We start from the raw sequence: 27,861 nt of genomic DNA, 5'->3' as shown, positions 1-27,861 counted from the left end.
AAGATCCTCACTTTATTGGAGTTTATTGTATAAACTGGTCATGAACTTTCTTTTCAGAAAAGTGGTCCAGGATGGTGTGCTATGGTTTTGTTTTATTGCCACAGTGAAATTCTTGGGGGAGAGCCTGTATGTCGAAACAGTAGTCTCCTCTATTCTTTCTTCAGTCCTGTAAGATGGAGAACTTGAATTTTATTACATTGCAATTGGAGAGTGGGAAGGGAACTTTTGCAACAAATAAACCCAACAACAACATAGAGCGGATTTGGGAGAAACTTCGGGGGAAATTATACATGCTAAAAAAAGATAAACAGAATAACACAGGAATGAAGAACGTGGGCTGCAGAGCTAGGTTTCTTAGGGTCAAATCCCAGCTTCATCCTATTTGTGAGTAACTTAGACTCTGTGCCTCGGTTTCCCCATCTGTAACATCAGGGTAAAAACACTGATCTCATAGGCTTGTTATAAGTATTAAACAAGTGAATACTGGTAAAGCACTGAGAACATTGCCTGATGTAGAGTAAACATTATAAAAATGTCAGTTAAGTAAATAAAATCTGTACTGCTTTGGGGATTTGTAGAACTGAGTGAGGAGGATGAACAATTGTTAAAATGGGGCTGCTAGTTTTCTGATGTTTATCTGAAGTCATTGACTTATAAATGCTGGTTCAGGCATTTTGGGCGTCTCTAACTTCCATAGCACTCATTCATTCATACAACAGATATTTATTGGGCGCAGAACTGGGCTAGTTGCCTTGTAAATGGCAATAGCATTCCTGTGTTTTTATTAGTATTCTACTAAAATGAAATGGTTCCAAATGTAATTTAACTCATATTTGATTAAGAATCACAAACAAAATGAAAGTAATTGGTAGAAAAACACACAACAATTAATTTCAAAGCAGACAATTTAAGGCATATTGTAATGCAGGTGGATGGAAGAACAGGCATTTGTTTCTATGACCCTTAAAGAGTGTTCTCATATATAACCTACCATCATTCTTGTGTTTATAAGCAACACTAGAAGAACGAATAAAATGATGGATGTATTAGTTTCCATTGAGTTTTGTATCTTGTAGCAGAATTTCCTATTGCTTCCATTAACAGAACTGAGTTGTAGACACATACACATTAAGATAATAGCTTCTTCATAAAATGAGTAGTAATCATCATCTATATATTCATGATTAACTCATCAGGAATGAGTGGGATTGCTCCACCCATCATTTAGAAAACAAAATAATTTGGAAGTGAATTTTCTCAACTTGTATGTTATCACCAAGTTTCAAATCCCAGCTCTATTACTTACAAGCTTGTGTGAACGTGAGAAAGTAATTTGTCCTTTCTATGCTCAAGTTTCTTCATCTGTCAAATGGGTATAATATATGAGCCTCCCTCGTAAAGTTTTTGTGAGGATTAAATGAGGTAATGCATGTGAAGGATTTGGAACAATGCCTGGTACATCCTCACTTCTTAATACGTGGTACCATTACTACTTCTATCACTCTTACTAATACTAGAAAGCTGCTATTAATAAAGTCCCTTTGGGGCTTCCCTGGTGGCGCAGTGGTTGAGAGTCCGCCTGCCGATGCAGGGGACACGGGTTCGTGCCCCGGTCCGGGAAGATCCCACATGCCGCGGAGCGGCTGGGGGCCCGTGAGCCATGGCCGCCGAGCCTGCGCGTCCGGAGCCTGTGCTCCGCAACGGGAAGGGCCACAGCAGTGAGAGGCCCGCATACCGAAAAAAACCAAAAAAACAAAAACAAAAAAATAATAAAGTCCCTTTGGATAGTCGCTGGAGGGAGAATGTGGGGAAAGGTCCTGGTGAACTAACTTTCACCTCACAGCTTCATCCCTGCCCCTTGATATTTGCCTGCAGGGCAGAAGCTGTGGGGATGCAGCGGAGGAGAGGAAAGCAGCAACTTTTCCTGGATCGAGGCTATTGAAACTGCAGAGAAACATTCAGTCACCTCTCACCACAATGGATAACTTTGTTCACGTTCCATTAGAATATGTTTTTGGTTTTAAAATGGTTACCTTAAAAAAGGGAATGGAGAAATGGGAAAGAAACATCAGTGGAAGAGTAGCCAAGTAGAGAAACTCGGGGGAGGGCAGACCTGGCTCCAGAACTAAGTAGCTGTGAGCCTTTGTTCATGTTTTGGGACCTAGCCAAGCCTCAGCTTCCTCATCTATAAAATGGAGCTAAGCATAGCCCGTACTCATGGGGGTCACCAAGAGTACTTGCGATAATGCATGTAACGCATATGTCCTACTGACAAACAGTAAGAGTTCAAATGAGCTATTACTTAAAATGATTTGAAAAGGACACAAAAGTGAAGCGTGGCCCCTATTCCCACCCCCACTCTCATCCCCCTACTCCTCTTACCCTGTTTTTCTTATTGGCCTTTATGTGTTTCCTTTTATAGCCGTGGTTTCCTACTAAGAGAATCAATATTCAGGGAGTTCATTAATCATCATAACTGTTCAAAATAATTTTAGCACTCTTCATGAATTTTAATACTTTTAGGAGGCGGATATAAGTAATTGCTAATTTAGAGTCTAAATTTTATGTCTTTAATGCATATATTTTAAAATACTCCTGGAACATATCTATAGCTACTGAAGAATACATCTAAACATAGTTATTATAATGGAATTGCAAGCAACTTAAAAAAAAAATCCCCAATACAAAGGACTATGAAATCCCTTAATGTAGTATGTTTTTTTCTATTTAGTGCTTTTATTTTATATTTAATTAATATTTACAAGAAATTAAAAGATCAGATAGGTAAGACAGGCGAGGCATTGTAGTATTAGCCTCTTATAATTAACTATAAAACAACGTTTTCAGTGCTGTGTATTGTATAGTCTCATTAGTGCAAAAGTGAAGACTGTTACGAAATGCTAGCCAGTGTTCAATTTTTCCTTTCACACTTATGTCATTTTCACGTGATAAGATCAAGTTTAGAGATTCCCGCCTGACCTTCCTGCTTGCACACCTCCACTAGTAACTCCTTATAACTGCTGCTGGATAGACCAGAAATCAAATCTGAGGGCTTGTCTGGAAAATGACTTGACTAGGCTTCAGAAAAAGCCAGTGCTGAACAGTCAACGGAGCACATTTAGTTTGAGCAACTGGGCAATCTAGGAGCGTTGGTGGAGAATTAAGAAAAGAGGTTGAGATCCTGTGACTTCGCTGATGATGCTCCAAACATTTTTGGCTTCTTAGCCGTACAGACCTCACCGTTCTTCTTTTGATTCCAGCCTGTGTGAGGATGCAGGACTCAACTGCTATGCATTCAGGCTATGCTCTTCCACTGCACCGTACACTGCTTTTGTAATGCAAATGAGAGGCACAAAGTGTCTCTTTGATAATGTGCAGTCAGAAGACAAAAAAGCATTCACTGAAACAGTAAAACTAATTCATAAAGCTGAAAGACAATAGCGAAGCATTATGGATTTTTTTAAAGGAAAAAAGTATCCTAGATCAATGTAATTGTCACAGTGTAAGCTATTCATAGTCAGTGCACAAGGGGAAAATGGCTGCAAGTTTATTTAAAGTGGCAGAAGTTTTTACAGGCAAAAAAAAATTCATGTTAAACAAATATAAATATATTTGGTTAACAGGCTTCTGCTTCTGCTCTTAGAGGTCACATATATAGCTGGTTATTTTAATTAAGACAGATCCACAATATTCCCTTAGTGACAAAAACTCAGTAGAAGTTTTAAAAGAACACAGAGATCCAATGGTTAAGAGCCATATGGTAGATTTTTTTCTTCTTCTTTAAAGGGAGTATCTCTCCATCACATACCAGAGTTTAGCTCAAGGTCAATTTATATTAATGCATTAAACTTTGCTGTGGAGGAGGCAAAGGGCTGGAGGAAAAAGGATAAAAGAAGTTCCGAAATTGTTCTTCCAGCATATTCAGCCAGGCAACAGAACATTGCCTTGATAAGGGTGATATTGGACAGTTGCCATAATTCCTCCTGTTAGATCAGCTCTCCCGGTACCTATTCCCATACCTTTTAAAGTATAGCATGTAACATTTTGCTTGAAAATTGCTTCCACCTCTATTGCTTTGTTATAGCTGTTTTGCAGTTTCGGTGGAGAGGCAGTTCTGTGTCACAAGAAATTACTAATCTGAGGCTTGAGAAGGGGCAGCGTAGCTTTCCATTATCTCACCAGTGAGCTCTGTACAGGATTATTTTCAAAATTTCTGTTGCCATTACAATGAGCTGTTAGAGTGGGCAAGGCAGAGAGGGAGGGACCATTATTGAAACTTGGTTACCAGGGTAGATAAGATAAAGTTCATCACTGTCTTGGCATCCACGTTTGCAGTCAGGGGTGGAAAATTTGATGAAAGGGGTACATTTGGTCAAGGATATCATTCAGATAGAAGGTTGGACATTTTCCATCTGTGTGTGCTGAAGAGTTTCTCTTTTCCTATTAATGCTCATCTGAAAGAGTGGGTTTGACTGTTTACAGAAATAAGTTTTCTTCCAATGTATTGTAAATTTGTAAATACCAGATAACCAGCATCAGAAACCCCCTCCCGTCCCCATCTCAAGATATAAGATTGGAATTGGGCAGAGATACCTTTCTTTAGAAAGTTGCCATTTTCTTTCTGTCACTTCCTATTCTCTCTGGCTGGTGAAAGGACCGTTCAGACTTAATTTTTATGTAAGCTAATTTTAGATTTTTTTTTAAATTTTATTTTTGGCTGTGTTGGGTCTTTGTTGCTGCGTGCGGGCTTTCTCTAGATGCGGCGAGTGGGGGCTACTCTTCGTTGTGGTGCAAGGGCTTCTTACTGCAGTGGCTTCTCTCGTTGCGGAGCACAGGCTCTAGGTGCGCGGGCTTCAGCAGTTGCAGCATGCCGGCTCAGTAGTTGTGGCACATGGGCTTAGTTGCTCCGCAGCATGTGGGATCTTCCCCAGCACTAGCAGGTAGATTCTTAACCACTGTGCCACCAGGAAAGTTCTCGATTTTTTTTTTTTTTTTTTTTTTTGAGACAACCTCTATTTCTGTTACACAGGACACATACTCTAGGGATCATTTTATACTTTGATGGGGTTATTGAGCCATCACTGCTATCCGAGGTCATTATTAGAAGTCACACTGCAGATCTAGAAACACAGGAAGAGTGGCAAGCAGGGTCTATTTCAGCAAGAGACTGGGAAGAAGTCAGGGTGTTGCTTATTGAAATCAGAATGATCATTTTGTGAGTTCTTGCCTTTAGCTCGGGTTCCACTGCCCAAGCCACTCGTTTTCCCTTTGAGTCTAGCAGCTCTTCTCTCCCCGGCGAAGCCCACCTAATACATGTGTGCAGGTTTAATGTTGGAAGGGAGGGTCAGCTTTACCCATACATAATCACTGTTTTATGGCTTTCACTCATTCCTGAGGTGTTAATGCAGATCAAATGGGAAACACTCGAGAAAGAAGCCTTGCAGCTACTGCACTGCCTGGCTCTCTCCGGTCTCAATCGTTAGTTCTTATTGTAAGATCTAAAGGTAATTTTGTTTACTCTCTTAATGCTTTGCCGTTCTCCCAGTGGCCCTTACATATCCTCTCTCAAATTCCCATCTTGATCAACTGTTTGCAAATAATTAAGCTTTTAAGAGATAATGGCAGGAAGCTAATGTACACAACAAAGACGAGGTCTCCTGTCACTGTCTATTGGACTGTGGTCAAATTTGCTTTGGTATCCCATAGTGATTAGGTTGATTGGTATATCTGGCAAGTGCAATCCCTCTTTCCTTCACAAGAACCTACTGATCTCTCTTAAACCAGTGTCCTTGCTGCTTAGATGCCATAATAGCAGAGGTGTTCAGGAAAATGGCAAGGGAGACCTAGCCCTGTGGTTGCAACGGTTTAGAATGAATTTTCCGTTTTCTTCCTAATATGGCACTCGTCTTTCTCTCTTTTGTAAAATGACATCTACCTTTGCCCTTCTCTTGGCCTCACTAGCCCTGTGGGCGGAAGGCAACCTGGGCTTTGAATGTTTTCACAGCAGCCTTGCCTGTGGCATGTTGGGTTTTTGTCAAGGCATTTTTATTTTTTTAAGTCTACAAAGGAATAACTCATACTGTCCACAAAAAGCTTATCTAGGAAAGATGCATAGGGTTTAAGATAGTTAAACATATTGGATTTCAGTTAAAAAGCCTACTTCTTTGTGAATTTTTGACTGACTGTGGATTAACTACCTGACGTTGTGGCTTTCATGTGATTCTAGCAATTACAGAATTTTTTGGGGGGGGGGGGAATTGAAAGTTTGTGGGAAACCAGGTTGAAGAACTATGAAAAAAAGAAAACTATCCAGTCGGTCTACCACAGACAGAGGTTTAGGAGTTTTGTTGATACCTTTTGCCCCCTTAACAATGACCAGATTATTGTGACATTTAATTTCATCCAGGCTCATTCATTTCTATTAAAAAAAATATATCCTGAACAACTGAAAATTGTTTAATGGAGACAGAGTGCTGGGTCTCCATAGCTTGAGGCTGCCTGGCAATTATGCTGCATGAAATTAGGCACAGTTTGTTCCAATTACTTAAAATCAGATCACCTGAAAAGTGACAGAGGAAAAAAACGGTTAGAACTTTCTCATTTTATGATATTTAAATTCTGAAATCAGAAACTGCATGATGTAAAGAAACAACCTAAACTTGCACTGACAATTTGCAGGCCATAGATTGCTCTTTGAAGCTATAATGATTCAGGTAATTTTAATGATCCAAAGAGAATTTTCCTGACACCCTTTGCATAAATAAAATGTGAATTCCACTTGCTCTCTAAGAATGCATGTAAAACTTGCTCACAAACAGGCATGCAAAAATACTCTTGAAAACACAGCACAAATAAATGACTGTGACAATTCTCAATTTTCAAAGTAACTAAAGGTAAATGGCATAAATATTAATTTTTATCCAGTTCTGGTCATAATATTAAGACACAACTAACAAGACAGGGCAAAAGGTGTTGCCATCCAGCTGTAGGGAAGAGGGACCACTGACGTATTTATTAATTCAATTGAAAAGCACTGAAAGAGATTTCCAGAGGACCTGCAAAACTGTAAGCAAATCATATTACAGAAGATGTTATAGATTGAAAATGACTTGTGTACATCAGTGTACAGCTTTATATAGCAAATAGTGCCAACAGCTAGATGCTAAAATTTGCATATTTCAAAGTCAGGCTTTTATTACTCAAGAATTGCTAGCCTGGCTAACCTCCAGATGATAAAATCGAGAAGTTGTCCCTTTTTCAAAGGCTCAGAGTTAGTGAATGGCAGCATAATTTATACAGTCTAAACGGGTCATATGTAACTTTGTGCAATTCTTCAACTAGTATAGACATAGAACTACTATATATGAAACCATAATTCAGTTCAGAGGATAAAAGATTCATTTGGTTTGTATTGTGTGGCAAACCTTCATGAAGTGGGAGTCATGTTTTAAACCGTAGGGCAGTGTATTGCTTTTAGGTCAGTATCCAATTGTGAGATTTTGCCTGTGATGACTGGCATAATGGTGAGTAGGGTGATTGTCACCTATGATCTCTGCCGATTATGGAGGTGATATACTTTCATTTGAAAAGAGTGGGTAGACATCACTTTTAGGAATGAAGTAAGGAAAGTCGTGTTGTGGATCTCAAATTGGATTGTTTGTACTTCCTGTGGGCTTTAAAAAAATTTTTTTATTATACATTTTCCTTTTTTTTTCTGCGGTACGCGGACCTCTCACTGTTGTGGCCTCTCCCGTTGCGGAGCACACGCTCTGGACGCGCAGGCTCAGCGGCCATGGCTCACAGGCCCAGCAGCTCCGCGGCATGTGGGATCGTCCCAGACCGGGGCACGAACCCGTGTCCCCTGCATCGGCAGGCGGACTCTCAACCACTGCGCCACCAGGGAAGCCCTATTATACATTTTGATGTTGCATCTGAGTGGAGAGTATCTGTGTGTCGTGGCAAGTCAGAGCCATTCCTTTGTTCCACTGGTATTTACTGGTTTTCTTTATGTGCAGGTCTGGGCTTTAAGGATGGTGAACGAGAAAGGCGAGGGTGTTAGAGATGCTAAATGAGTGAGAAGGGACGCATGACCAAGGAAAGAAATAATCAGAATGGGTGTTTCATTGAGTGATGCTTGCTATTAGACAAAAAGGGGAAAAACTGGTGTGAGAGTGATAAGGTGGCCTGGTGGAGAGTTGGGAGGGTAAGGCTTGACAATTGAGCTGAGACCTGACAGTTACCTTGGAGCAGGAGCCTGAGGGTAGGGACCAGCTTGGGGTGTTGGAAGAACATACCAAGTGGCTGGACAGAGGGGTGCGGTGGGGTGAGAAGAGGATGCCCGTCTGGGAAGTGGGCAGGGCTGGGTGGGTGGTGGCACGCACTGCTGGGCAAGGTGAGCGGTCTGGAGGTTTTTGAGCCGGGACAGGGATGGAGATTATGAAAGGCGTTTGCCTTATCCTTCTGTCATGATGAGGCTTAGACACTGGATGGGAAGCAGGAAATGTCCCTAGGTCGTGTCACTGCGGACTGTGCCTTCCCCTGGCCAGTTTCCTCACCAGTAAAACATGAGGGACAATAGATTCTATTTATGTCCCTCAAAGTGATATAATGGGGATTAATTACCATTCTGTCTGTAATATACTTGGAGCTCTTTAGAGAGAGGCACTATATTCCGTGAAAGCAAAGCCTTATTCTAACTGTGTATTTATTGATTAAGTGACAATCAAGACACAATGCTTATGGGAAAAATGGCTACATCTCTGCTCTCCACAAATCGAATCCCATGTGTATAGATACAGAACATATTTAAACTTATATGTAAGAGCATTGAAGTGGTCATTAACGAGCCTTCTTAGCATCTAATCAGACATTATTAATAAGATTGAAAGCTATGTTAATTAGCATTCAATAGACCAGAATTTAGTTTCCGATGGCACATATCGTTAAATGGAGAGTTGGGGGTGCCCTTTCCCATTCATAAAGAGAATAGAAGGTTGACTATCAGAACAATTATTATCTTGGGAGAATTTATTGGGGTGCAATGTTTCAAAGTAGCCCATGTCACCAATGGATGGAAACCACGTCCTCAGCTCCTCTCCCAGGCTTTAGAAATGTATATTTCAAACTTAGATATAGTTGACTATTAAACAGAAAGTATCTTGCCAAAACTAATCTTAGTAGAATTCTAAACATCTTACAAGAAGGTATAGATTTCATTTTATTATCTAATCCTGTAATATTTTTTTATCCACTCTAACTCCTGAGGCTTTTTCTTCGCATGCAAAATGTGCTGGTCTTTGACCTTATGTTGGCCTGTGTTCAGAATCCCAGCATACGTTGACATTCAGATAGGGAAACCAACTTTGGTAGAATTTCATTTGTTTGTGCTTTGCAGAAGAGCTAAAATGAATAGTGTGTGTGTGTGTTTTTTTTTAAATACACCCACTTTAATTTTGATATTTGCGTCCAGCAACGTGGTGTTTTGGGAGGAGAATATCATGTTAACAAGGTGCTTAACTCCTGGGGACCTGAGCTGAGCTTGTTGGTCCAAATGATTCAGCTTTAAAAATCTGTGGTTCTAGAAAATATCACGTCAAGGTGGTACACTTTTGTACGCTCAAAAAGAACTTGTTATTTTAATCCCATAAAATACAGTGAAGGTCCTACTGAATTTTGTGTTTGCAACAAATAAACCTGTTAAAGAATAAACTCAGTATCAAGGTTCTGCACGTATCCTAAGTAGCTATTTATACACTTCACTAATCTTGGTAATTGGCTTGTCTTTTATTGCCATTAATTAGATGATGTAGTATTCCATTAATAAGAGTGACACACCTCAGCATTTTTACCTTTAATTATAGACCTCGCTAGACTCTTAGGTTATTGACAAAATAGCCTAAATATTGCCTGAAGTACACATATTGTTTTTAACAGAGCATATGTGTTTATTATTGAATCCCTCGCACCTAGCGTTGCATCTGACATGTGATGTGCACATTGTGTATCCAAAGTGTATGTGCACAACCTATCTTTTTTGTCCTCTTTCAGCACCCTTACCCTTCTGAAGAACAGAAAAAGCAGTTGGCACAAGACACAGGACTCACCATCCTTCAAGTGAACAATTGGTAAGTAATTTGGCTTTGTGTTTACACACAATCTGCTTCCCCCTCTGGCGACCTGCAGCTAATGTTTTGCATTAAGAAGACACACCCAGTCCCCCCCCCCCCCCCCCCCCCCCGTGGCTTGTTGATCCAAAGGTGAGAACACAGTATTGACTGGTGGGTGAGAGCACTTGCTAGTATAGAAAAGAAAACAGTGTATTGCTTTCCACCTCCTTTATAAATTGACAAATTTTAGGCATAGTATATATTAGTGTTTAATTCACGTTCACTATGGCTCTGTAAATGTCTCTCTCTATGACCTTTTTTTTTTTTAACTTTTAAGAATAATCAATAGAAAGAGTGATATCCTCTTTTCTATGAAACAAGAAAATCCACTATCACATACCCGTCAGGTTTTAAATTCGCTGAATAACTAAGTTCGGTTAGAATTTGTTAGGGATAAGCATTCCAGGATGGGCGCTCCTTTCTTCTGACCTCCCTATAGAAAAAAGAGAAAAAATGTATGTTTCTACTTTGATGCTGTTCAAAACTTGATGTATCTCAGAGCTGTGCAATACTGTTTCTAAATAAATGTGTGGACTCCTGATTTGGGGGAAAGCTGAGATTAGTTACCAAGTAGCAGCCAACAATATTCTGACTTAATGTACAGCGGTGTGGCAAGGAGCCTTTGAGGAAGTATGATTTATTACCCTTTGTGAGTGCGCTGAAAGCCACGTTCACACAGTCACCCAGAGCTAGTGTCATATGTGAAGGGTATCAAAATCCAACCTCCTCGAAAACTAAGTGTCTAATTAATTGTCCTAATATTTTTAGATTAGTGTTTATGATGGGGAAACCGTATCCTCTTTGAAGTAAAATCCAGAAAAGGCCCAAAGCCTGGTTGGGGAAAGATGAGAACTGAGAATGCCAGTTTGCAGACAGAAGTATTTCTTTCTTTTCAATAAGTGTCAAAGATTAATATTACAGAATCTCTGATTACATGGCCTAATCCATTTTGGTGAATAAATTTGTTCTTGATGTCCATTGCACCTACATTAACAGACCCTTCTGTGTTAGAGAGTCTGGGAGCCTTTGGGAGAGATTTCAGATATATTAAGCCCCATTACAGAAAATGTAATTTCTGTCAATATAATCCCATGTATTCTTCGATTTAGTATTTTAGAGATAACAAGCTACTTACAATATATTTGCCTTTGGAGGATTAATTTACAAAGCGCACTATCTTCAAGACACAGACAGACTCACATAAGCATTGCTTGTAAGGGTTATCAATTTCTGTGACCTTACGGCAGCCTTGGGAGATCGGTTTTTGCAGCCCTTTTAGTCGAGTGGATAAGGAACCAACGGAAGACATACTACACCTGAGTGTGTAACTAGGAGTCGTGTGGCTGCTGAGGTTTTTTTGTTTGCCTGTTTGTACCTGCGGCTGTATCTTAATTTTCAAGACCCTGGATACTATATAATTGAACTTTGTCTTCCAAATTGTTCTGGACGATATTATAGAGCAGACCATCCATTTTGAAGGCACACCTAAATTCCTAAACATTTAGGAAGGCAATGGGCTGCCATTCAGGTGATCTGCTAGAGAGCTCCACCCACAAACATTGTTACCAGAGAACAGATTCCAATACAAGCCGCTTGCCACAGGTAGAAGACATGATGGGATATTTCCTGTGGCTGCCCGGCCAGGCAGGCATTCCTGTGACACCAAGCTGGATGCAACTGTCGTTTCCTAGATTCTGTGCACAGTGATCACAATCAGACTGCCTCGGTGTTGCAATTAAGAGGAGGGAATAAAAGGACTTAAAAAAAATACACGCCAGATAATAATTTTTCAACATAGATGCAGACTTTGCCCTAAACTTCACACTGATACTCAATTCTGCACAGGCACATAACTTGAAAATCACTTTTACTCATTACGTGGGATGTAAACCCAATTCTGTGCTCACCTGGCGCCGTGTAGTGTTCATGTGCTCTCGCTTCTGTGTATGGAATTAGAAGTGACCTATGCTCGCACTTCATTGCCGAGCATTTGGCAAGTGTTTCAACTCTGCAACGAATTTATTTGTGGTAGAGAGTTACCCTCCAGTAACTAAAAGTTGTAATAGAAATTGTTTCTCTTAAGTTCGGTGAATAATGACATTCCCACATTTGATTTGAGTTCTTAGCGGTATATTAATTTTCATCCAGACCTTCACCTTTTAAGGAGCTGATAATAGATTTCTTTTTCTTCGGGCTTTGAGTTGGAAATACGTTGGAAAAATGGGGAAACCCAGACGGTACTGTATTGAAACCCAAGATGTGAGCAAATCTTAAAGATGGCAGACTTGGAGATAAAAAGCACAACTACCAAGTGGTTTTCATTTTTCTTTATTGTAATAAAAACATTACACAGAGTCTTTTTGACAGCCTGTAAATATTTTTCCAGTATTGAGCATCGAGCGCAAGTTACTTCATTCTGGAAATAATAATTAAAACAACAACAACAACAAAAACACTTCATGAGTATTTTAGCATTTCCCCTTCACTTCATTTAGACACAACATTTAAAATGTGTTTCTTCCTTTTTGGATTTTTAAAGACTTGTTAACACACATGTACATTCTGTATGAACTATGAGTCACTGTTGAAGAGATTTAATAAATGCTGAAGGGCGGGTTGGGTGTAGATCACTCATAATTACTGGCAGTAACATAATGTATTGAAATACACAATATGAAAGTGAAAAATATAAACTCATGTCAGTTGTTAGCTTGTCATAGAAACCCTGGCCGATGCAGCCTGAAGTTAGGTTTTGACAGAAAAATGAGATGAGAAAAGTTTGGTGCGTTGTAACATTCTTTCATTCCAGCGCTGAACTAATTTTATGCGTCTTTAATTGACGTAAGTAATATATACTACTTGCCTTGGCTGACTAAGGACAAAGCAGATGGGATTTGGTGGGGAGAGGGGATCACAGGGAGAATTTAAATGTAAAACAACAAGACAGATTTGATTAATTAAGAGAAAACTTGGATTAAAAGAAATAACTGCTCTAACTCATACTTGGTCTACTTGTCAGTAGAAACAGAGGAGTATTCTTAAAATGGTTGGTATTAGTACTTGTAGGAATTGGGTTCTGGGAGGGAATGTGACATTTATTAGATTAGACACCGTAGGACAAGTCTATGCCAGCACATTTTTTGAGAATTGAGGCAATTAGGCAAATAATTTGGGTAAAAATATTTTACCTAAATTATCCAAGTATTTGAGGTAACTGCATGTTTTTAAAAATCAACCTCCATAACTAATTGCCTAAATATTTCAGTCTAGCATGCCATGGTAGACTGTGACTTAAAGCATAATAATTTTTGAAATACAATATGTGTCATAAATGTATGTATTCTTCTTCCTTTCTTCCCTCACTCCCAATTATGATTTGGGCCAAAAGTGATAAATAATAGCATTTGGTGCTTTTGTCTTTTTGTGTTTTCATTGTTGTGGTGGTTGTGATAAATACTTCTGTTGTATCAGTGCAAAAATATTACTAACGTGTTGAATGTCATTTAAGTGGAAACTTCTTAAATTTTAAGATAGATGGTTAGGTGGGTCTTTTCATATGTAGGTAGAACTTTGAAGAAAGAGCGCACTCACACACACACAAAGTCAATACTGGGTTCTTTTCTGTCCCGAATACACCAACTTTATTCTTTTATATTGAAAATATGAGTGTAGAATGGTCAAATAAAACTCCCTTATATGTTTTCACAGCCATGTTGCAGACTTGGGAATTCCATGTGATGAAACCTTGTGCCTGCATTGTATCTTTCTTGCTGGCTGCCTCAGACACATTCTGCCCCAGCAGAGGTCTAGCCTAGGGTGTACTGAATAAATGTTAGTTTCTTGGTTTACCCCTTCTCATCCACACACTTTCCCATTAAGACCTAATGTTCCATGATTACTTCTTCACCCTCTCTGAGAAGGCCATGGGTCTTAGGTGCAAAATACATAGTTTATGTGAAATACAGTATGTATGTAGACAGAAAAGCCACTCCCCATCAATAGGGTGCATAAAATTCCAGGGTGCATCCGAACCTCCGCAGTGACACCTTCCAGAACCATCGTACCTCTTAAAGTTCTCAGATTTAGTACATATACCGGATTTTCCTAGTTTCTTCATTTATTGCCTTCAAAACTGCAAAGCATTCAGCCATCACTTCCCATTTATTACCAGTGGGGGGAAAAAGTATGTCATCCTTGGAGATTTCTACCCCTGGCAGGTAAAAATGTAAACTTATTTAAAAAAAAAAAAAAAAAAAGATCACCCTTGTTATAATAAACAGATTCAACTGTAAAAGGTCAAGTTTCTTTCTGAGTTATGGTAACAATGTAGCAAATACTTTTATAAGTAATCAAAGATTCTATAAATATAGGTACCTGTGTAGATGTAAATGTTAAAACATTCACAAATTATCCTTTCAACTTCTGAGATCTAAAAATCAATAGGGGGTCATGGGGTTTCATAGAATGGCTCTGCTTTTTCTTCCAACATAATTTAATAATACATTTTACAGATGTTGTTTAAACATTAGGCACAGATTGTTTTGTCAATAAAACTAAACAGAGGCATGACACAAAAGCAAGGAAAACAGATGTAAAAAGAAAAAACAGTGCACCAAGCAAGGAGTCCTGGGTCATTTGTTTCCTATTCAACTACAAAATGAAAGTGCAGGGTGTATAGTGATTTTCCTTGCCTAGGAATCACCTAGGGATGGAACCACTTCACACACAAGAGGTAATTTTATTAAGCAGGTGGTTTAACTTCTTCCCTTGAGAATTTAAGTGTAACCTACATTTAAGGTAGACTTCCTAGCTGATCAATGGAGTAACAGGTGCAGTATTTTTAAAAGAAGGAAGAGAAGGAGAAATATAAATAGAACAGCTCTCCAGCACCTTTCAGAATGGGTTGTTTTTCTCCAGGCCACAGTTAATTGCTATGCTTTTTACCTTGAGTGTCAACTCTAATGATATTACCTTTACAGGCCCTTACTCTGGGCTTAGATCAGAGCAGTCAGTAATATTCACTAGATAAAATACTGTCTAGTTGCTCATGAGAAAATATTGAAATCAGTCAAAAAGTGTTTAGCTTGCATATTGCCTGAGACAGAGCTGGCAAGGTACCAGGCACGCAGGGTATTATTTAGGGAAGCTGAGCAAATAGCTTGCAGGGAAAAGAGCTGTGAATTTTGAAAACTTCAGGTATTGTCATGTCAGAGAGTCTTAGGAATTCAAAGGAGACGCTGCTTTTGTCTGCAGATTTTTTAAAAATTCCCAGCAAACAATCGCCTTTGAAAATGACTCTGCAGGCTGTGAAATACACTTTGTTGTAAGTTCTACTTGCTAAGTTTACTCAGAGGTTTTTCCCCCCACTGTGTTCAATCACATGGGTAATACTGGGAAACATGGAAAGTCCTCACGGAAGGGTAGGTGTTGGACCACTGTGCCAGATGGAAAAACCCTGCCCCTTCCACCAGGGGACCCTGAGTCTAGGTGAGAAGAGAAACAGGAAGGGGTGGGTTGGAGGAAGATGGATTAGAAAGTCCAGATACTGTTTTGTGTAACTGCTGTTTCTCCTCCAGCCAACATTCAAAGACAGTCTCTGAGCTTTTGAGGACAAGAGTGTGAGGTCTGAAGCTGAGAGTTGTTACAACCTGAAGATACTTTCAGGACCAGGTTGGGGTTCCAGCGAGGTGCAGAGATGAGTGAGTTGGGAGACTGATTCCATCATGAGCCCAGTGTTCCTGAACATCCCTTTCAAGGCAGTAAAACCAGTGGCTTCGTGCTTGACTTTGAACATGGTGTGGAGGTCAGCAGGACTTGGTGCAAGTCCTAATTAAGCAGATTTGTTGTTTTCAGTGTCTGATCAGAGAAATGGAAAGAACTCCCCGGGTGTCACCCAGCCGGCAGAGCAGGAGCTGACTCCCTTGAGGAGAGTGTGGGAAGTGAGGGGCTGAGAGGCACCCCAATCGAGGGGGGAAAGCCCCGGCATCCACAGGTGGCTGAGGAACAGATTCCCCTGTGAGCCTCACGACAGCACACAATTTACACAGTGCGAGTGAGGGGAGGGAATACGCAGGGGAAAGAATGTTTGGAGTCCAAACATATCATCTGTCGTCCCCACTCCTCACCAAGTAGATGTGTGTCCTTGATCAACTCACTTTGTCTCCATGGGCAACAGTTTCCTCTGCCTTAAATGGAAGGGGAGGGCTGAGGAATTGGTGGCAGTGTAATAAGCCTCTTCTAGCCCTGATATTCTAGACGGTGTAAAAACGTGAACTGAAGCAAGGTGAATGTTCTGAAGCTGATTATGATCCCCATTTTACATGAGAAGCCGGGGGGTGTGTGTGTGAAAAAAACCACGCACAACAGGGCCTTTGATAAAGAGACAAACCGGACATTTCATTACAAAGTTGTTACTTTTCTTCATCTTAAATAAGCAAATCAAAGCCCTGTAAAATAGAAGCTAGATGAAATAAAACATTATCGCAAGACCTGAAAAACATGTGTGCTGTCACTTTCGGATTCATAATAAAGATAAATCAGTTGTTTTTAGCGGTGCGCGCTGAGTCTGTGAAGGGCATGACAGATAATAGGCTCGGAATTTCTGAAGTTATTGTACAGCAAAATTTGTTTTTTCCTCAGGCGTTCAGTCTTTTTCTCTAGTAATTTTGTACATGACAAACTTTTTAGCTGGTGCGTTAACAATCTATAAGTAATGGGTTGTCAGGTGTCAGTTAGATAAGATTAAAAGACTGTTTAAGCATTATCCATTTGCTCCTTTGCATGAGTTTTATAGGTCAGGAGAAATAGCTTTTTGAATTCTGGTTGTTTGCACATGCTGTTTTTTTCCTCTCTCCCTCCCTCTCCCTCCCTCCTTCTCTCTCTTTCTCTCTCTCTCTCTCTCTCTCTCTCTCTCTCTCTCTCTCTCTCCCTCTCTCTCTCTTTCTCTCTCGTTTGGCTGTGCTCCAGGGGTACCTGCAAGAACTGTATTATATTACATAACTTCTGCATGTAGGAGCACATTCGAAACTCACACCATGTGCATCAAGGGGACACATGTCTCCACTGACTTCTGTAAACTCATTTTAGTTTTGAAAATGTTACTCCTTTTCTTCTCAAAGGAAACTTTGTCAGGGGAAACAGCCTCCGCGGAGAAGAACATTGAGGTTTTCGGCTTGAGCAGTTTCCTAGCAAGTCAGGTTGAGATCTATTCTTGTCAAATCTGTCTTAAGTGTGTTTACATATAGTTTGCCTTTCTGGTATTTTCTGCTTGCACAGACCTGATCTCCACCTATTTTGTGTCAACAGTTGCTCGGGCTGGTGTTGGGTGATTAACCATTGAGCACTGGGGCACAGGAGCTGTGCCCACAGAGACCCCCCTCTCCCCTCGCACTTACATCACCCTCTGGCTTCAGGCTGCACCTACTTAAAACAAACAGCATTTCTGAGTGATTAAAGAGGCAGCCTGAAATAGTAAAAAGTGGGGCAAATGTTGCCTCCTTGTTGAATAAGACAAGTTTCTCAAAAATGGAGAGGAGCCAGGGGTGCGTGGGGAGGGAGTGTTTCTGAGGGCAAATGTCTTGGATCTGCGTGGCTCCAATGTGTGAATGCCTGGAACTTTGTGTAGATTATCAGGTTTTTGTTGTGTTTCTTTTGTTAATTTTTAAGGGGAAAGAGAGCATTTAAAAAAAATAACAACAAAAACACGCCAACACATGGACATATATACACTACCAAATGTAAAATAGATAGCTAGTGGGAAGCAGCCGCATAGCACAGGGAGATCAGCTCGGTGCTTTGTGACCACCTAGAGGGGTGAGATAGGGAGGGTGGGAGGGAGACGCAAGAGGGAGGGGATATGGGGATATATGTATATGTATAGCTGATTCACTTTGTTATACAGCAGAAACTAACACACCATTGTAAAGCAATTATACTCCAATAAAGATGTTTTAAAAAATAAAATAAAATGAAGGAGCAAAAAACAAACAAAAAAAACACGCCAACAACATGGATGTTTGGCAAATGCAGGGCTGTCCCGTTACATGCCCTCATAGCCTTTGATATTCTCCTCCTTATTTTATCTCCATTCTTATGAGGCCTTTAAGCCTGACCCATTAATATGGGAAATAATTAACTCTATGGGGCTCTTGACACCTGAACAATAACAAATAAACAAAAAACCTTAATCTCTTCCCACCCTTGAGAGCTCCTTTTTCCTTTTACCCTCTTAACCAATGTGGTTAAAGGGCCACAAGATTAGATCCCATCACTGAAGAAGGGAAAAAGTACTTCCTTTTGCAAATACATTAACTCTTTCAGGCCCGTGGGAATTATTGGTCTTGGATTCTAAATGTAACTTAGGTCAAAAACATATTTCCTGTCATGGGAGACATCTGGCTTACTACTGATTTGGTCACTATTTTTCAAGAATAGTATATTGGGGCTTCCCTGGTGGCACAGTGGTTAAGAATCCGCCTGCCAGTGCAGGAGACATGGGTTGGAGCCCTGGTCCGGGAAGATCCCACCTGCCACGGAGCAACTAAGCCCACGTGCCACAACTACTGAGCCTGCGCTCTAGAGCCCGCGAGCCACAATACTGAGCCCATGTGCCACAACTACTGAAGCCTGCACAGCTAGGGCCCATGCTCCTCAACATAAGAAGCCACCGCAGTGAGAAGCCTGCACACCACAATGAAGAGTAGCCCCCGCTCACTGCAACTAGAGAAAGCCCACATGCAGCAATGAAGACCCAACGCAGCCAAAAATAAATAAATAAAATAAATAAATTTATGAAAAAAAAAAGAATAGTATGTTGCAGACGGTTGGAATTAAACGCACCATGATTAAAAATATATATCTTTTAAGTTTCCAGTATGTTCTACCGTAGGATGCTGATTTGAGTGTAAACTGGTAGTTTTGAGGGTTGTTGTCTAGTTGAAGGGTTTTGTTGGCCTGCATCACTAGAACATCTGCTACAGTTGACTTTATTTGATCCCTAGTTTGGGTCAGAGTTCATATGTACTTGGAAAGGGTAGGGTGTAGGAGGTGTTGAAAAGCTAATGGAAAGAATTGTATGTGTCCAAAGATGTCAGGTCTCAGCTCCCATGGCTAGTTACCTGGCAGGACTGTTTACAGAAAGGACAGTGCAATGGGTTATGGCAGGGATTCCCATCCTCAGGGCCAAGTGGGGACTGGAGAGAGTGGCCAGAAAAGGCAGATCAGAATCATTCTGAGTGAATGTAGTATAAAAAAGCGTCTTGGGAATTAACTTTTGATTTTTGTCGTGCTATTTCTTTTGAAATAGCAAGTAACAAAGGGATAGGAGATTTTGAAGTTTATCAAAAGGAGCACAGATTAAAATTTTAGAAACAATGCTATAGAATGACAGAGTCCAAGTCCTGGATAAGATTGTGTGCATCCTTTAACAGATGAGGCTCAGGGCCTTACAATATTACACCCCTAATGAGAGGCAAGGAGGACCTGGTCCGGTGTCTCGTGCATTCCACCGTTATGTATTTATTTTTAACGGCTTTACTGAGATATAATTCACATACCACGCAAATCACTCATTTAAATTGTACAATTCAGTGGTTTTAAGTATATTCACAGATATGGGCAACCATCCCCACAGTCAGTTTGAGAACATTTTCACCACCTCAAAAAGAAACCCTGCATCCTCCCCATACATCCATCCCCAACTCTACCACACATCTATTTTCTGTCTCTATAGATTGGTTTATTCTGGACATGTCACATAAATGTGATCACAAAATCTGTGGTCTTTTGTGACTGGTTTCCTTCACTTAGCATTATGTTTTCAAGTTTCATTCACGTTGTAGCATGTGTCAAACTTGATGGCTGAATAATGTTCCATCGTATGGGTATAGCACATTTTCTTTTTTTTTTTTTTTTTTGCGGTACACGGGCCTCTCAGTGTTGTGGCCTCTCCCGTTGCGGAGCACAGGCTCCAGACACGCAGGCTCAGCGGCCATGGCTCACGGGCCCAGCCGCTCCACGGCATGTGGGATCTTCCCAGATCGGGGCACGAACCCATGTCCCCTGCATCGGCAGGCGAACTCTCAGCCACTACGCCACCAGGGAAGCCCTAGCACATTTTCTTTATTAGTTTGTTTGTTGACGGACATTTGGGTTGTTTCCATCTTTTGCTGCCATAAGAATTTGTATATAAGTTTTTGTACCGTTAGGTATTTTTGAGAATCATAAGGACACTATCCCCAGCAAACCTCTGTCTTAGGTTTTACAGTTTACAAAGCACTTTGCATAAAACGTCCACTCACTTGATCATTCACAATTCCAGCACCTAAATACTGCTATGATCTCAGAGCCAGTAAGTGGCAGTTTTCCTACTCAGTTCTCACGCTCTTCCCACCAGACAGTGCTCTCACTCTTCCTGCCTGTGGCCTGTGTTTTGACTGTGATAATTATGAGCAATGGTGTTCAAAGAAAAGGCTGGCAACTCAGAAGTGAAATGTACATTCTCCAAACTTTCCCCAATGTGACTTCGATGACCGTAAGCATTTTTCAAAGATTTGACAGGTTCCAAGAGGAGGTCATTTTGTTGGTTTTATTGTCCTCATTTGAAAGATTTTGTCATATGCATCAGTTGAGAGATTTTGTCTTTTAGTTTAAGTGGTTCCATTTGTATGTAAGGGCCTACAGGTTACATGTTGATATACATTACATAGAGCTTAGGTTTCGAACATTGCTAATTGAAACAGAAGTTACAGTGACCATTCTGAGGAATAGACACAGGCCTCCATTCAGGTCAAACCTAATCTGTGACCAGGTGAAAAGAAAAAATCGAGCTAAATTTTGAGATATCTTCCCTTGGCACGAGTAGAGACTCCAGGCCTGGAAGTTTCTAGTTAGTGAAGGCAAATAAAGGAGAGATTCTAGAGGAAGGAAAGAGCTGAGAGCTACTCCAAGATGGTGCTGAGATTCTAGAACACGGTATGCGTGCTAGGCTGGTCACCTAACACAGTATGCATGCTGGGCTGGTCAATTCCAATTATTGAGGGGAAATTCTGTTTGGGAAAATAGGTGCATATTTGATCAGTAGGGTAGCCCATACACCCCAATTGCATGGGACATTCATGGTTTACGCCTGTTGCCCAGCATAATTATTAATAATGTTCTTTCTACTCTCAAAATTTTCCCAGTGTAGATGATAAATTATCTGGTCATCGTATTTACAATGGAAATTGGCAGAACATTAAGATTTGTTTTAAATAACTGTACACTTATTCTGTAATGTTTAAGGGATGTTTAGTTAGATGCAATTTTATTGAATTTTGTGAATATGGGAAAATGAGAATTTATATGAAATAATGGTTCAGCTTAAATCAGAGACACATTTATTCTTTGAAGATATTATTATTCCCATTTTAGCTTTTCATTAGTAAAGGAGGTTTTGCTAGATTATCCTATTGCTTAATCATTGTGCTAATAATCACTTTAATTTCATATACTTTAAGTAAACCACATTTTAAAAAATATTTACAAGGTTATACAAAATCAAATTTGACAAATTGTCCCATTTAAGTAAATATTTTATAAATGCCATTTGGTTACCTATGTTTATATGCATACTTAAGATACGTATAACTACTGGGTATTTCTTATGCTGGGTCTAGTGAGACAGCCCTACAATTCATTCTACTGAGTTTAGAGCCTAAGGCTTTAGTGATGTAGAAGGTAGCAAAAGAATTAGAGACTCTGCACTGAGGGAGGCACCCTTGCTTTGAATTCAGTTCAGATTAAAGGATTTAGCAAGCTGAGCTTCTATTTTTTTTAGAGTAAAAAGAAGTCATTTTCCAGTTTGCTTTCAAGGAAAACTTCCTGTAATATATAACCAAGTGATGAAGTGTTTGCAAGTTATTTCAACATATAAAGTCCAAAATGAAACTTGGGTTTTGTTTTTACTTTGCATTATATTTCTCAACTAATTAGTGACTTTTTTCACTAGTTGCTTGCAAGAAATTTTATATATAATTAACGTCCTCAACTGTCTTAGCTTCATTTTTTTCTAGAGTAGTTTGCCAAATATACCTATCACTTCTAGAGAAGGGGAACCTTCTCAGACCTCTGATTGATGGGCTTCTTGTGATTTGAGCAAAATTCCAATATTATGTTTCTAGAGTGGATGGAGAGTAAAACACATGCTTCCCTTCTCCCCTCCTGTTCAGTCACCTCCCCCGGCCTCAGACACACAGATGATGTATTGCAGTCCTGAAACTGTCAGATCCTGGAGGAGGTTGAGAAACTAGAAGACAGCGCCAAAAACATGATTTCATTAGGTTTGACTTGAGATTGAATCAACTTTCTTGAGCGTCTTAAAATCATGTTTCATGAAATTTTACTTCACAGAGAAAGGGAGCGTAGAAGAAGGCTTGGACCCTGAAGTCTGCCAGTTACAGATCATTAAATCCAATAAGTAAATGTAAATCTAAAATAGAGAATTCCAACAAAAGATTTTGAAGTCGATTTCTTGTTTAAAAGAAGAGAGTGTTATGTGGGAGACAGCTAGAACTCGTTCCCTGAAACGTTTGTTTATAAAACAGGCCTTAAACTTATATTAGAAAATGCTGACTTAAAAAAAAAATGTTGGATATATAATTTTCTTTAAGTGACTGCGATAAAGCTGAAAGAAATGCTACATCAAGAAAATTCATGGAAAAAGAAAGAGCAAAACTCTGGAATCCAGCAACTACTTTCCAATGTGAAATTTTATATTTGAAGATATTTCACAAGGCTTAATTTTATAAAAATATTTATAGCAATGAATATAAATAAAATGAATTATATAGCAATTAAGTATTATAGTTGCATGTTGTTCATGTTTAACTGAATAAAGAATAGTGCATGCAGAAATCACCAGTACTAATATTGATACTTAAGAATGCATGGTATTAATTTTTATTATTATTAAAGTCTATATGTAATTATTCTTAAGTATACCTAAATAGTAATCAAGATGACTATAATTAATACTTTCTTTAATGGATAGTATAGGTTTATAAAGCATTTTTACTACCATATCCTGTTATTTAATGAACTCTTTTCTTAATAGTTAATAATTTTAGCTTCTTAGGCAAAGGAGGGTACATATTGTAAAATGGCATTTCTACATACTTAAATGGGTACCTACCATCCTGCTGGCTGGTCACTTATGCCTAGTTGGCAAGAAGCACTATGGGAATGACTGAGAGTCATGTCATTGTTTAGCAACAACAGCATTTTGTCAGAATTTTATTTTTATTTGATTGGATGCGGTTCCATGAGTTGGCTGTGGCATGTTAAAGTAACAAAATATGGACTCCCCTGAATCATCAGTGACTAAGTAAGTGGTAAACACGGAGAAGTAGAATTGAGTAAAGGTGAAAATTCCATTTCTGAAAGTGAGCAAGTAGTTTTTCCTTCCTTTGGTCAGTATTATGGAGAACCGTACAAGGAAGACCAAGGGCAAAGCCACATGGGAAAGTTGCCTGTGGAACTGGGCAGATATACCTGGTGTTTGGTCCTAATGGATGCCCACTACGATCTGGCCACCCCTCCTGGTTCTCACAAAGAGAAAACTAAATTTAACAATCCAGTTTCGTGGGAGGGAACCAGGGCAGGGAGTGGAGGATAAACTAAAGGACAAAGGTCAACTTTAGAAAGCTGTTCTACCAGATCTAGACCGAGAATAAAAGGAGATAGGTGGAATTAGCAGAATGGGAAAAAAAAAAAAAAAGTCTAATAATAAATAAACATCTAGGGGCAAAGACAAGAAAGAATAGAGCAAAACTTCCTGTATTTCTTTTTAGCATAACTCAAGATTCATCTCCCATTCTCCTTGTCTGATTCCTATTTTAAAAATGCAAATGATAAAATTCAGTTTTTAGATGATGCCATGTCTCAGATATTTGAAGGTTTTGCTCCCCTTTCAACCTCCCACTCCCCCTTTATTAAGGGACTTGAGTCCTAAACAAATAATTAGGTAAAAAGAAATACATCTCTGTTTATTTTGACATGGAATAAAGCTCTAAAGCCCATCCATTATCTTCCTTTCCTTTGTAAAACTTCTTGTTTTGAGAAAGGAGACAGTTTGGTCACAGGAAGAAATTCTAATCCATGATTCTATGAGTAAAGGAAATTTAAGAATTCTTTCTCTAATTCAGTTTTCTACCACCTACAGGGTGTCCAGTTCTTAAAAAGTACTTCACAAAAGAAGATTGTGTTTTCAAAGCAAAATGGGATTTTTAAAAACATATACCTTGATGTTTGGAATGAAATATGGAAATGCAAGCAGTATGTTTCTCAACCTTAAAGGATACTTAACTAAAAGGATTACCTTTTCAAATGCCCAGTCTATGGCAAATTTGAGCTACATTCTATTAAACCAAGGTGTGAAACTATTTTAATGAGTAAGAAAAACTGTCCTGTTGTCACGTATTCCTGACATTATACATCTGAGTTTTAAGGGCTATAATGTTTGGACATCAATTGTAAAATTGTAAAAGTTTTCTCTTACATTTTTAAATGCACAGGCTTTTTAAAAAGACCTTATCAATATGGAAAATTCCAAAGATTGTGTGTATTTCATGGGTATATTTCATCTTAAACTATTTTATGGATATTGGAGAATGTATTTTTTATTGTACTTTGAAATTGGAATTTTGTCATTCTCTTTTTTATTTCTCTTAAAAAACACTGTTTCTTCTTATGTTCAAGCTCTAATATATATTTATGTATTCATACATATGAGTTTAAAATAACTATTTTACTGATGCTTCTTGAAATGACAGTGTTATAAGAAGGGAATATGTTCATGTAAGTTTACATACAATCCAAAGGTCTTTTTTGGTTCAGTGTTCAGAAGATTCTTGATAATTTAGAATCTTCTACAATGGAAAGTAAAGCATTCTGTCACAGAAGCGGGGAGGATGAGACACAAGGTCAAAGGGCATTTTAGAAACAAACAGCTGGACCAGTTTATTTAAACAGATACAGGGTTGCGGGAACTGACCTCTGTTTGACTTATAGTGGGAGGAGCAAGAATGTCATTTTATTACTTTGCCCAGAAGGAAAATGTTTTTGTATCTGAATTCACGCCAAGCCATCTAAATACATGGTCTTGCTGTATATAGCTGATTCCAAAGAGCATACATTAAGATGGTCAAGGAAAATCATAAAATACACCGAAGAGAATCAAATGTTAGGATGGTTTTAGGATTGAAAAGGTGATGTTGTTTTTAAAAATAAAGTATCTTGCTGTTTACTCAGTTATCTTCAGATAAAGATGTCCACTGTGACCCTAGATAATAATATGTTTCATGTAAGTATAGGAATTATAATTCAGTAACATTCTGAGAGTTTACTATGTCCTACATGTACTGATAATGTCCGTAATATTGAAACAAATATTGTTAATTAAAGTTTGCAAAAGCAAGAACTTCCATGTATACCTACTAATGTGGTCAAGCAGTTCGGATAAAGTGATAGGTGTTCTTAGGTTTTCAAGGTTTTAAAATTTTTATTTAATGAAAGGATTCCCACTTTTACATCTACGAATCCTATAGGTGGCCTACATCTGTGTTGTCAATAACAACAAATGGTCATTGCCACCCAAAGAGAAGCAAATAGCACCTAGTACCTGTGGGCCCTTAACTGAGAAGCTCTGGTGAGGTGTTTGCTCTCTCCACGGGGACCAGAGCGGGCCTAGAGTAACTGCATTTAGTGTTGTCCGCTGAAGACCTGCAGAGGTACACAGCCAGACTCGCCATTTTGAGCAGAGTGGCCCAAGGGATGAGAGGACTCAAAATCCTAGAGCTCACATTCGAGAAATAACTCGTTAAGAATCACAGGTGTTTAACCTAGGGTGAAGAAGGGAGAAGCCTATGCGGCATGGTGGCTATAGTTTAAATGTTTGAAAAGCTATCCTGAAGAAGTGAGATTAGAATTGTTTAAATTACCCGAAGGAGTTGTCCTGGTGAAAGGATTTTAGGTCAGGTAAGGCAGACCCTTCTAAGGGTTACCTTGTCTGTAGACGGAGTGGGCTCTCTGCTGAGGTGGCCAGGGCTGTATGAGAGAGTCCAGCACACAGAGAACAGACTGGTGGTGGCCAAGGGGGCGGGGAGGTGGCAGAGGGACGGAGCGGGAGGGTGGGATTAGCAGATGCAAACTATTATATATAGAATGGATAAACAACAAGGTCCTAGTGTATAGCACAGGGAACTATATTCAATATCCTGTGATAAACCATAATGGAAAAGAATATGAAAAAGACTGTATATATGTGTATAACTGAATCACTTTGCTCTACAGCAGAAATTAGCACAACATTGTAAATCAACTATACTTGAATAAAATAAATTTTTAAAAAACCCAACAGTCCAGTAGAGGTTACCCATCTACCTGGTGGGGATATCAGAGAGGGGATTCATGTCAGTGACCAAGCTAGGTGATGGTTAAAGCCCTTTTCAAACCTGACGTGTAATTTTTCTGATCCCATGGATTTAACAATCATGGATTCAAACCTGAGATGGTTATCATGAACTGGTCTTTGGAAATGTGAATGTATGAGTGTGAAGGAGGCAAGCTTTGGAATATAGATAACTCAAGTTACTGAGTCTTCTTATGTGTAGCCTTTTCTTTGTTTTTACACACAAGTAGCACAGTCATCAAAATCCCCAAATCTACGAAATGTTCAGTCATGCTTATTCTTGGACTCAACAGTAGGGTTGTTGCCAGTGGTGATTGGCTCAAAGCCAGCTCATGTTTAGATACCTATTTAGTCTGGAATATTCTAGATGGGTAGCACAGTAGTGGCCATGCTCTGGTCAGAACATTGTCGGTGGTGGGGGGGGGATGTTTGCTACCGTTTGCCAGCTCTGTGTCATTCAGCAAATTATTAACATCTCCTGGGTAACATGTGACCTCAAATACGTCACTTAATTTCTCGGAGCCTTGGCTTCTCATCTGTTAAAAAAAAGACTCTTCCTATTTTTAGATAATATCCATAATATATTATGTTTTTAAAAGGGCTTAAAAAAAAGTTATCAGAGTTCCCTCCAAGAGAATGCAGATTTTGAATAGTACCCTAGATAAAGAGCCATTTTTGCTCTTACCTATGTTAGTTACTATGAAAATTACTTTTGATATATGCAGAATATTAACATTAAATAATTTTCTAATTGGTCATGCAGTGAAGGCAGTTAATGAAAAAGCAGATTTTTCTTTTCATTTTAATTGGTTATTTCACATGGTGTTTGTGGTACACCTGTGCTTATAATGAGAATGGAGAATTAATCTAACCTTCTGCTCACATGATTCCAATTTTCATGGTTTATACAAGATAATGATAACCTGATTGGCAACACAATTTGTTGTAGATCTGTGTTTTAAATATTTTTATTAGCAGTTTGGGGACTTCAGATACAAGAACTGATATAATATATGTTGCCAATAAGAGTTAGCATCAACCAGTGTCCTTTTAGTTAGATTCCAGTTTCATTAGTTCTTTTAATTACTTCTCAGATAATGAAAGAACATAAGGATATAAGATGTTGAGAATCTTAAAATGTCATGAAGTATGCATTTTTATTTTAAAAAACCTATCCCTGTCTGTTTAATGGTTTGTTTTTTAGGAACTAGTTCCCTTCCTGAAGTGGGCAGACTTACCAACTAGAATTCA

At 39.1% G+C, this 27,861-nt stretch overlaps 1 protein-coding gene across 6 annotated transcripts in view; it reads left to right on the top strand.

Annotated features, from left to right (window-relative positions):
- MEIS1 (Meis homeobox 1) overlaps positions 1–27,861 on the top strand; it is a 137,767-nt gene that overhangs the window by 103,283 nt on the left and 6,623 nt on the right. For all 6 annotated transcript variants that reach the window (XM_067704875.1, XM_067704877.1, XM_067704876.1 and 3 more), the window contains exon 9: positions 10,048–10,124. In XM_067704875.1, coding sequence (XP_067560976.1) covers positions 10,048–10,124 — 77 coding nt within the window. The remainder of the gene's footprint in view (positions 1–10,047; positions 10,125–27,861) is intronic.

The sequence above is a fragment of the Pseudorca crassidens genome, chromosome 14, assembly GCF_039906515.1.
Source record: "Pseudorca crassidens isolate mPseCra1 chromosome 14, mPseCra1.hap1, whole genome shotgun sequence".
Lineage (NCBI taxonomy): Eukaryota > Metazoa > Chordata > Mammalia > Artiodactyla > Delphinidae > Pseudorca > Pseudorca crassidens.
Note: the sequence above shows the minus strand (reverse complement) of the source record. Positions and strands in the feature narration are given on the sequence as shown.